The sequence below is a fragment of the Lepidochelys kempii genome, chromosome 1 (assembly GCF_965140285.1).
Source record: "Lepidochelys kempii isolate rLepKem1 chromosome 1, rLepKem1.hap1, whole genome shotgun sequence".
Classification (NCBI taxonomy): domain Eukaryota; kingdom Metazoa; phylum Chordata; order Testudines; family Cheloniidae; genus Lepidochelys; species Lepidochelys kempii.
The window spans coordinates 296838709-296851120 of record NC_136380.1 but is presented as its reverse complement, the minus strand read 5'-3'; the positions used below and the strand labels follow the sequence as shown (position 1 = coordinate 296851120).

Sequence of the window (12412 nt, the reverse complement as noted above, 5' to 3'; positions counted from 1 at the left end):
TACTCAAATAGAAGACATTACCAAGGGGAGGAGGAGGAGGAACTGGAGGGGTTATTTGGAAAGGTGTTGGGGGTGTCTGTGTGGGATATTTAGGGATTATTGGCGGGGGCATTTGGAGGGCACTGGAGGGGATACCTTCAGCAGGGGTATACACTGGAGATGGGCTGCCAGTGCTCGGGGAGGGGGTGGGAGCCAGCTTAACTGAGGAGACCCAGCTGCTGCGGAGATGCTGCATGCAGGGCTCGCACTTCCCCCCATTCTCCTATCCCCTTCTCTTCCCCTTGCCCTATCCCATCCCCCTTCCTTCCCCACTGACTCTTTCCCCCACCTCACCCCCTTCCACCGTATCCCACCCTGGCAGGCACTAACCATTGTATAGAAAACAGGATGGTGGCCATATGGGGCGCCCAGCACACGCAGAAGGGAAGACAACTGGCACTGGGACCCAGGAGACGTCGTCCAGGCACAGAGGCACCGAGCACCTGGCAGGAGAAGCAGCTCTGGACAACCCTCTCCACTCCCAACCAAGGCCTCTGTTTGAGGGGGCAATGCCCTCCCTGCCCCAAACTACACTCATGGTCTCCAGCCGACGCTGCTGTGCCCAATCCTGCAGGGGGAGCCGGCACTGCTGGTCCTGATCCTGCATCGCCCCATTTTTGCACCCCTGCCGGCTCTGCACCCTGGGCAGCTGACCCTCTTGCCCCACTCTAGCTACAGCCCTGCAGGGGAGGACCCTGCCCCACCAGGAATGAAGAGAACCATTTTTGTTTAAGCTGGCCAGCATTCACAGCACTGCAGCACTTGTCTCTAGACTCATTTTCAATGCACACTTGCCTGGGAAGCTGGCAGGCTTGGAGCTAGTGCCTGGGAAGAGTTGTGAGTGTTGGGAAGTGGGACATTTCTTGATTTGCTAATGTGCTAGCACAAGGCTAATCTTTGCCTTCCCCAGATCCTATTTTCCTGCTCCCAGTAAAGTCCCCCTTTGTTATATTGTTGTTTGGGGTGTGTCATTATTTTGCTGGGGTTCCGTTGCTGTATTTTATTGTGTCTTATGTACTAGGTTTTATACTCCTTGCCCATTAGTAGCATTATTCATTTTTCCCCAAGGGACATGTTTCTCTGGCACAGTGAAGAGTCACCTTGGGTGAAGGCACCTAGCATGAGAAAAAAATAACAGGATCCTATTCACATGAGGAGAGGGAAAAGCCACTCTAAGTAGCCAGCATCAGGGAGGAGGTTTGCGCTTAGGGTGACCAGACAGCAAGTGTAAAAAATTGAGATGGGGGGTGTGGGGTAATAGGCGCCTATATAAGAAAAAGCCCCAAATTATCGAGACTGTCCCTATAAAATTGGGACATCTGGTCACCCTACTTGGGCTATGCCTCGAGGGAGGGGCTACACTAGAAAGAAGCGACTCTAAAAAGAACTTAGGTGGATAAGCCCATGAACATAAGCTCACAGTGCAATTCTACATCTAAGAGGGTTAACATAACCCTTGGATGGAATGCATAGAAGAATTTGTGAGTAGGAAGGTGGTGTGAACTCAGTATATGGCATTAGTGGGACTGGTACTGAAATACAGTATTCAGTTGCGGTCTCCACACTTTAAAAAATGTGTTGAAAGACTGTGTATGGTTCAGAGACGCGCCAGAAGAATGATTCAGAGTCTGTAAAACTTGCTTTGCAGTGAGAGATTTAAGAAGCTCAATCTATTTAATTTATAACAAAGAAGGTTAAGAGGTAACTTGATCGCAGTCTCTAAGGCACAGATCCTTAAAGTATTTAGGGGCTTAACACCCATGGGTTAGGTGTTAGGCCCCTAAATACTTTAAGGATCTGTGCCTTAGAGACTATGATCAAGTCTCTGGATCTGGGCATAAGCATCTACACAGGGAAGATATTTCTGATAGGAGCTCTTTAATCTAGCATACAAAGGTATAAGAAAACCCAATGGCTGGAAGCTGAAGCTAGACAAATTCTAGATAAAGGGCAAATATTTTTAACACTGAGGGTAATTAACCGTTGTAACAAGTTACCAAATGATCTGGTGGATTATCCATCACTTGAAGTCTTTAAGTCAAGACTGGATGTCTTTCTAAAAGACATGCTCTAGCCCAACTAGATGTTATGGACCTGATGCTGAAATTATTGTGTGGTGATCTTTGGTCTGTGTTATGCAGGAGGCTAGACTCGTAATGGTCCCTTTTGGACTGGCCATCTACAGATCTATACAGGAGTATAACATACATTGCATTATTGTATTTTTTTTAATTTTTTTTTAATTTTTTTCCTAATTTCAATCTCTTCCGTTACTCCTCCTATCCCACTTCACTTGCAGGTGTGTCAGCTTGAAGCAAAGTATTATAATCTTCCTACAAATGCCCATAACAGTCCACCCATTTCCTACCATCCCCTACACCTAGCAAGGCTCTCTGCAGAGTCTCTTGCCTTGTTTCCATGGAAACAAAAAGCACAGTAACATAGCCTATTTCCTAGTGGTGCCAATCAGAGAAGAAAGCATGTGAGGAGGTAGCTCCTCCAGGCAGGCTGAAGAGGCATGAGAGGACCCTCCTGAATGCAGGTGATGGCCTCATAGCCTGTGTGGGAGGAGGTGTGAAAACTGCTAGTGACCTATTTCCAACTTGGAGCTTGGCACGCAAACAGAACTGAACGTGCAACCCAGCAAGAACCTTTACATTCAGAGTGAAAAATATAGCAGAGGTTTGATGATGAGTGTGGTGCCATAAGATATGACAAAACAGGTTACTGTTGCAGAAAATCCAGAATAATACCAATAGCTTCAGTGGTGTTTGTGAGGACTTATACTCTTGAAACTGACAGCAGAATTTCCTCCCTGGTCTTTCAGTAATTTAGTTTCTGGATAGGGCCACAAGAAAATTAATGCTCATGTTTATTCTCACCCAGAATGGCCATCTGGGTTAAAAAAATCACTTTAAAAACATAAATACAAATACCAAACTATAAGGAGTTACTTTACTGAGACATTCAAATTAATGGCAGAACATGAGTGCACAGCCTGACAGTAATTTCAACCACACCACTGCTTACCAAACCAATAAAGTAACTCATCTTTGAGATTCTGTTTCATGTGTATATTTTTATTTACTGATGTAAGCAGAGTCAGGATGAGCTCTACCCTGACATCTGGTGGCGAGTCATGGTGAGTTGTGGAAAAGAACTTCAGGAGCTGATCTCATTTGCATAGACACACCGACCCTACCTAGATGGTCACTTTGGCTGCTGTAGGAGCCCCAGTTTCTCTGTTATTGGGGCAGGAATAAACTGTTATTATCCTGATTATGTGAATCAAGGACAGTGGAACTGTACTTGGCCTTTTGTTATGATGGAGGGACTCACCATCAACTAAGCAGCCCTCGCTAGGCAAAGGTCATTAGTTCCAAAACTCAGTGAATGGAGAGAGGCTAGGGGTAGGTATTAATACTTGGTGGCATGGGCCCCCTGGTGAGGGCCTTACATGCTAATTGCACTTTCTTTTTTCTGCACTGTGGAATATCAGAGCTAATTTTGATCCTATTAGGAGCCTAGTTACAGGCTGCTGAGCTGAATTCACTTTGGGCTAGTGGTGTACCAGCATTGAGGCTCATCTACTACAAGCTGAAATCACAAACGAGCTAAACTTACTAAGAGCTGAAATCACTGAGTGTTGTGTTAAGTAGTGGGGGATGCTGAGGATATATGGCGGAGCAATTTGCAGCACGGTGAGTGGAACAGCTTGTAGAGCAGAGCAGTTTGTCGGTTGCCTGGAGCAGCTCATGGGGGTGGCTGGCAGAGCGGAGCCCCATGAAGAGGTGGGGTAATCAGCTTTGGACCACGAAAGGTGCCCCTTAACAACTCCCCCCTGCCCATCTCAACTGCAGATAAACTTTCGAACTCTGGGTCTGCCCTGACCAGGGACAGAGACTTTTGGGACTTTGGGTGATTTTGGGTTGCTGGACTCAAGAGCCAAAGGGAAAGGACATGCCCCAGTTTGCTTGGGGTGGGTTTTTTGCTCATGGGTTGTGTTATGAATCCTGTTGGTGGTGTTTCCCCAACATAATGCCACATTGTTTCTCTCTGTTATTAAAAGGCTTTTTGCTACACTCAGACTATGTGCTTGCGAGAGGGGAAGTATTGCCTCTTGGAGGCGCCCAGCAGGGGTGGTATATATTTGTCCCAGGTCACTGGGTGGGGGCTCGAGCCGGTTTTGCATTGTGTTATTGGAATGGAACCCCTAGATACTGAACCCGGCCCTTGTTGCTGCCAACTCTGATGGGCAGAAGGGTTACATTTTAACTAAACATCAACACAGCTCAACATTGGTAATTACCAGCAAATATACTCCTTAGTGTCTTATGTCCAAAATCACTTAATGCAGCAGTTAGATATACTTGTGCATCCACAGTTCTAAAAATGTCTTTAACTGTATGTGAATGTGATGAGTTCTTGGACATTGCTAATACCGTGTCAAGGTAAGATCTTAAGATGTTTCCAGTTAATAAGTAGGCTCTGACAATACTGCAATGGCATCTATACAAAGAATAGTTACTAAAGTAGTATCTTGTTTGTACTTTGGATACCATGTCTCAGAACCACCATACTTCCCACGTACATATGTCTGGGCTTCACTGCATGAGTACTAATCAATCACAGTACGTACCATTAAAGCAAGGTAATTGTCATCTTTTCAAAGCATCTCACCACTAGCATACAAAGAGTTCTATCAAATGTAGCCTTTTCAAAGAGAATTTTCATGCAACTATTTTTAAAATTGATTGATGTAAACCACATCACCTAATGGTTTAATCAACAGGTCACCTACAAACTGCAGTATGAATTCAATTGATATACTGTTGTACTGCTCTACAAAATGATTTATTATGTGCCTAGACATAATTATGAAATACTAAGAGAGATTCAAGAATAAATCTGGGTCTGCTGAGAATTTCATTATAACTTTGTTTTACAGGTTAATTGAATGAAACATTTTATCTGAGGGGCATTTACTGTGTCAGCACGGTTGTGATACTTATAAAAAGGACATCAGATGACAGTTTTCTTTTTTCAAACAGGTAAATGGTTTAACTATGGAATTATCTTTCTGGTTTTAATCCTGGATCTAAATATGTGGAAGAATCAAATATTTTACAAACCTCATGAATATGGTCAGTATATTGGTCCTGGACAGAAGATCTACACAGTGGAGGACTCAGAAAGCTTAAAGGACCTTAACAGAACCAAGTTATCCTGGGATTGGAGATCAAATAACACAAACCCTCTGACTAACAGGACTTATGCTGAGGGAGACATGTTCTTGCATAGCAGATATACAGGGACTAGCCTTGATGTCAAATGCCTGGCCTTTATTCCAAGTTTGCTCGCTTTTGCTTTGTTTGGGTTCTTCATCTGGTTCTTTGGGCGATTTCAGAAAACTGAGCAAGGCATGGAGAATCTGGACAAATCATACACAAGAATGAAAAAGAAGTCACCATCAGACATGGGAATGACACGAGAAAATACACAGGTTTTAGTGGAGAAAACTTTAAGTTTTCAAGATCCACATTTAGTATCCATAAAATCAGACTTAAGTGAAATTGTCTTTAATTCTTCCCTTCTAACTTCTGAAAACTTGAGCTTACAGTTGAATGAACAAGACAGCCCATTACAACCAATGACAGAGGCTTCTGCACCTAAGAGTGATCCCATGACCTAGAGCCAACCACCCAGAAAAGAAAGATTTAAATAACCAATTATTGTGAGAGTTCAGTTATTGTAAGTTAAGGTTTACATAGTGTTTAGCACAAGAAATATAACCCGTGCCACAAAGGTGCTCAACATGCTTTTTCTAGGAATTTTGTTTTCTATTTGTATTATAATATATGTGCCTACTGTATAGCTAACATTCCTTTATAGATTGCTTCTCAGAATTGCACAAACTATTTATTAATACATTGATGTTACTGTGTAATAGTGCATAGATAAATATTTGCAGGTATAAAATTCTAACCGTGTTGGTGCCTTGAAACATTAAACTGATTTTTAACTCAACACCAGAAGATATAGAGAACAACTCTTCTAACCTATTTTGCAAGGGTATTTTTGTATGCAATTATTTAGAATGTCATTTGATTTCTTACCAATAGATGTAGAGATTTCTGAAGAAAGGTTCCTGATAACATGTCACACTAAAGGTTTCAGAGTAGCAGCCGTGTTAGTCTGTATCTGCAAAAAGAACAGGAGTACTTGTGGCACCTTAGAGACTAACAGATTTATTTGAGCATAAGCTTTTGTGGGCTACAGCTCACTTCATCAGATGCATTCAGTGGAAAATACAGTAGGACGATTTTATATACACAGAGAACATGAAACAATGGGTGTTACCATACACACTATTACGAGAGTGATCAGTTAAGGTGAGCTATTACCAGCAGGAGAGAAAAAAAAACAGATGATGAAGATGTCATCAATGTAGCGCAACACCACATTCTACAAGCCATTACTCTCTGATCCCACTGAGGGTTACCAAAAGAAACTACACCATCTGCTCAAGAAACTCCCTGAAAAAGCACAAGAGCAAATCCGCACACACACACCCCTAGAACGCCGACCAGGGGTATTCTATCTGCTACCCAAGATCCTTAAACCTGGAAATCCTGGACGCCCCATCATCTCAGGCATTGGCACCCTGACAGCAGGATTGTCTGGCTATGTAGACTCCTTCCTCAGGCACTATGCTACCAGCACTCCTAGTTATCTTCGAGACACCACTGACTTCCAGAGGAAACTACAATCCATCAGTGATCTTCCTGAATACACCATCCTAGCCACTATGAATGTAGAAGCCCTCCACACCAACATTCCACACAAAGATGGACTACAAGCCGTCAGGAACAGTATCCCCAATAATGTCACGGCAAACCTGGTGGCTGAACTTTGTGACTTTGTCCTTACCCATAACTATTTCATATTTGGGGACAATGTATACCCTCAAATCAGCGGCACTGCTATGGGTACCCGCATGGCCCCACAGTATGCCAACATTTTTATGGCTGACATAGAACAACGCTTCCTCAGCTCTCGTCCCCTAATGCCCCTACTCTACTTGCACTACATTGATAACATCTTCATATCTGGACCCATGGAAAAGAAGCCCTTGAGGAATTCCACCATGATTTCAACAATTTCCATCCCACCATCAACCTCAGCCTGGACCAGTCCACACAAGAGATCCACTTCCTGGACACTACAGTGCTAATAAACGATGGTCACATAAACACCCACCCTATACTGGAAACCTACTGACCACTATGCCTACCTACATGCCTCCAGCTTTCATCCAGACCACACCACATGATCCATTGTCTACAGCCAACCTCTACAATACAACTGCATTTGCTCCAACCCCTCAGAGACAAACACCTACAAGATCTCTATCAAGCGTTCTTACAATTACAATACCCACCTGCTGAAGTGAAGAAACAGATTGACAGAGCCAGAAGAGTACCCAGAAGTTACCTACTACAGGACAGGCCCAACAAAGAAAGTAACAGACGCCACTAGCAGTCACCTTCAGCCCCCAATTAAAACCTCTCCAGCATATCATCAAGGATCTACAACCTATCCTGAAGGACAAACCAACACTCTCACAGATCTTGGGAGACAGGCCAGACCTTGCTTACAGACAGCCCCCCAACCTGAAGCAAATACTCACCAGCAACCACACACCACACAACAAAAACACTAACTCAAGGAACCTATCCTTGCAACAAAGCCCGTTGCCAACTGTGTCCACATATCTATTCAGGGGACACCATCATAGGGCCTAATCACATCAGAGGCTCGTTCACCTGCACCTCTACCAATGTGATATATGCCATCATGTGCCAGCAATGCCCCTCTGCCATGTACATTGGCCAAATTGGACAGTCTCTACGTGTAAGAATAAATGGACACAAATCAGACGTCATGAATTATAACATTCAAAAACCAGTTGGAGAACACTTCAATCTCTCTGGTCACTCGATTACAGACCTAAAAGTGGCAATTCTTCAACAAAAAACTTGAAAAACAGAGTCCAACAAGAGACTGCTGAATTGGAATTAATTTGCAAACTGGACACCATTAAATTGGGCTTGAATAAAGACTGGGAGTGGATGTGTCATTACGCAAAGTAAAACTATTTCCCCAGGTTTATTTTTCCCCCCCTACTGTTCCTGACACATTCTTGTCAACTGTTGGAAATGGCCCATCTTGATTATCACTACAAAAGGTTTTTTTTCTCTCCTGCTGGTAATAGCTCACCTTACCTGATCACTCTCGTTATAGCATGTATGGTAACACCCATTGTTTCATGTTCTTTGGGTATATAAAATCGTCCTACTGTATTTTCCACTGCATGCATCCGATGAAGTGGGCTGTAGCCCATGAAAGCTTATGCTCAGATAAATTGGTTAGTTTCTAAGGTGCCACAAGTACTCCTTTTCTTTTTACACTAAAGGTTGACTTTGTTATTTACTCAGCTGTAGGGTCAGTGACTTTGATAACTGGACTGCAGAGAAGCATTTTGATTACCTTTTAATTTTTGCTGGCTGCCTGCCAAATACAAATACAGCTTCATAACAGAGTAACAGTGGAGTGATAATGCAGCATGGGTCATACTTGTGAAAATAGGACTTTCTCGATCAGTAATTGCAATTAGATGATAATGCCAATTATATTTTTCATAATTAAAGATAAACTGCTACTTGATTAAAAATCCTGCCCTTCACCTTTCAGAAACAAAGGTTAAAATGATAGTTGGAGCAACAGTCAATATCCCTTCATCAATACAACCTGTACAATGCCAAATAACCAGTGTAGTGATTACAGGAAAGAATACAGAGCCCATAGCCTTCAGTGTTTTACAACTTTATGTAACTATGGTTTGGGATACATTATACTGGGAAATGTACAACACAACTGACAGCTTTAACTTCTTCAAAGACTGAAACAATAGTGTGAGGGATGGATAGTGAATGCATGGAATAGATTAGCAAGTGAATTGTCCTGAATTCCCCCCTCCCCCTTTCAAGAATTAAACACTGTCCGTTAATGGAACCTAGCAGCAAAAACATGCAGGAATTGTTTTTGCAGCCTTTTTAAAGGCTACTTGGAATCTGAATTCCTCTGATGTCTGTTCAAGGTATATACACTAAAAACATAGCAAATCTAAAATACCAGAAAAACTCTGACTTGCCTCTAATTTAGTTTCATAAATTGTTGTTACAAGTTACTAAATAAGAAGTCATTTTAAAGTCTGAATTATTTCCCTATCTCTTACTGATGTTGCTGTATTTTGTCTTCATGTTTTTTTATCTCAGTTGTTTTGATCTATCTGCTTTTAAGTTTTCAGCATGGTGAATTTAGCATGCATAATAGAACTATGCATTTATTATCTGTCTCTTGAGAGCCAAGTGAATAAACATCATTCAACAATTGTTTATCATGTGGCAGGAACCTATCCTCTGTTAGGGTTTTTTTGTGTTTTGTTTTAACATTTCGCCCATACTTTGTCCTATTTAGAATCATAAATATTTCTGACATTAAAAATACAGACATCGAAATCATTGTAATATCAAAACCAACCATTTTGCCTATGGAACATTTAATATTTTATCAAGAGAAAGTTTCCTTTTTAATGAGGCTGAATTTTTATCTACCAGAAATTATAGCTACAAAAAAATCTATTATTAGCATTTGGTTACTGCAGCCTGTAAACTTGTTCAGTCTGTTTAAGATAGAAGTTATCTATTCAAAGCCATTCACTACTTATGGTAAAATACTCTCAGATTCTCCCTTTATTGTGTAGGAAGTGATTATATTTATGCTTTATGTCCAAGCAGGATTTGATATGGACAAATAGGTAGACAAAATGGCTAATTATTTTTGCAAACACATGCTCCTCCATGTGATTTGGAAGACTTACTCTAGAACATCAAACCCGTCTGTGAATTGCTTTGTTTTTTCTGTGCATAGGGTGACTAAGTCCATTAATATATAAGCAAAAAATGAAAGACTGACTTGAGCCTTGCTGCTTGCATGATTACATGACTCTAAAGCAACCGTTATTAAGCAACTGATCCACAGCTAAAATAATTCTGTGACCTTACAAATTAATGCTTTTAAGGTCGCCACAAGACTGCATACAAGAGAGAGAAAAACAAGTAATCCTGAGATTTTCCATGAGTGCTCAAATTAAGAGTCAAGCAGAGAAACTGTACCCAAAATGGATTCAAAAGGAGTCACAGGATTCAGCATGACCCTTGCAGTCAACTCTGCATTTTAATTAAAGGAAGCAATTGAAAAGGCACTAGTTTTACAGTAACTGTTGCTGTATATATTTGTAAACACAGAAGTAGATATGTTCATTCTTTCCATGGTAGTTCTTATTTAACATTCACAATATGCTTTCTTACATCAAAATGGAAACCTTTTCTAATCTAAGGGCCTTATGCAGCACCAGTAGCCATTACCTTGATATGTATGGTCTACCTACCACAGAAAATGAAAATAACCCCCAAGGACTCCAAAACCTTGTCCTCAGGAGTGAGTTGGTGAGGGGAGAGCACTTGTGGTTCTCAAGCCTGAACCATTCAGGAGTTGCTCTCCCGTTATAGCTGAACTATATCTGCTTTATGAGAGAATGTATTTGGTACAGTAGCTTTTTACATTCACATATATTGCAAGATATCATAACAGGTACCCTAAAAATAATAGCAAAGGTCATCCCAGGGATAAGCATGCAGGATTTATGAGCATACAAGTGCTTACAAACGTCTCTATGAGCATCTGTAGTGATTACATTTGCTGACACAGAAATGACGTGGAACAAATGGAGGGTAAGTACATTTTTGAAACAGCCCTTCAAAACAGACTCTGCTTACTTGGCTATAGGTTTTGGTTTTTTAATTATTTATTCGGAAGAAATGGCCCATATCCTTAAGGAGACACTTCAGTACTGCTCTCCTTATTTTATAATGCTCCAGGAAATTGCTTCACTCTACCTCATTTCTTCCCCCATTCCTTCAGGTCCTCATCCCTGGTCCTTCCTATAATTTGGCATTATTAGTTTTAGAACATTCTCCTCTGCAGTTGCCATTACCTGGAACAATTTTTCTCTATTTTCCCACCTGTCAGCTGTAAAAATCTGTAAAATCCCAGCCAAATCTGTATCTTTTCTTCCGAGTACATTTCTCTTCTCTACTATTTTTTTTTTAACATTTAGCTGTATTAAATGTTAACTTAAATTGTAGCTCTATTATCTGCCTCGCTGAATGCTTTTGAGTTAATTTGCATGAAAAGCTAACTTGTTCTGTTTTAAATATATTCTCTACTCTGGCTCTAGGCACAGTAATTGTGAATTAACTTCTTGACTGCATTTGCACCTCACACTCCTAATGTGTTTCCCTTTCATCTTTCCTTCCTTGAATAGCCTCCATAGCACTAGTCACATGAGAGACAGAAATAGGACAACAGAAGCTGGAGATCTAAAACCCCACTAGATTGTCAAGTACAGAGGATCGGCCACCACTAAATGATGCATCAGACACTCAACACACACTTCTAGATTTTAACTAATGAATCCAATGAGCTATTGTGCAAAATCTTAGTAACTTGTTAACAGAGGTACAAGGGAAGTTTGTATCTCAGGCCATAGTCTTGTAGGTATTCAAGAAGCTGCATGTGGTTTTGACCAGCACTTTGGGTAGCACTTACAAGGAAAGGTCTGAAGTTTTGAACAGACTATAAGAATAATAAATGTCAGAGACAGATCCAAGCTTGTATAAGTACATAAAGCTGATCCTCTTGCAATTGCTGGGTATAGTATTCAGATGAGGAATGAACTATATCAGATGTTAAACTGATACTATTCTTGGAGTTGAGTGGCAGAAATACTCAGGATGACGTACTGCAGATGCTTTGGTTCAAGTTACATTTATGAACAAACAATTGTAAACCTTTTATCACTATAGAGATTTCCCAAGTTACAGCAAACACATCAAACACACAAACAGTTCTGGCACAGTTACTATACAGCCATTCTTTGGCCAAACTGACGAAGGGGCTGTTCATCCTACCCATCATCATTTCACTAGGCTCTTAAACTATCCACATTGGGGAGCTGGGGCTTTCAGAATGTAACACATAGTTTCAAACTACTAGAAATGGGCAAATTAATAACTCCTTGAATTTGTACCCCAAACTTGCGATGAAGTTGGGGGCATGGGCGTGGGGCAAATCATTTATTTAAACAGTTCAGAAACAAAAAGTCCTGTTTCATTTGCATTCTCAAAGGGAGATGTGGAACACATTAACCCTACACTCTGAAGTGCCAGCCCCTAAGCTGATAAAAATA

At 41.3% G+C, this 12412-nt stretch overlaps 1 protein-coding gene across 3 annotated transcripts in view; it reads left to right on the top strand.

Moving 5' to 3' along the window:
- The window catches only part of TMEM117 (transmembrane protein 117), a 315494-nt gene extending 309223 nt beyond the window's left edge, over positions 1 to 6271 (top strand). For 2 of the 3 annotated variants that reach the window (XM_073328001.1, XM_073328003.1), the window contains exon 8: positions 5091 to 6271. In XM_073328001.1, coding sequence (XP_073184102.1) covers positions 5091 to 5731 — 641 coding nt within the window. In that variant the 3' untranslated portion in view covers positions 5732 to 6271. Of the gene's footprint in view, positions 1 to 386; positions 1029 to 5090 lie in introns of those variants that run through there. The other variant, XM_073328005.2, reaches the window with a different exon arrangement.
- Positions 6272 to 12412: the final 6141 nt, after the last annotated feature.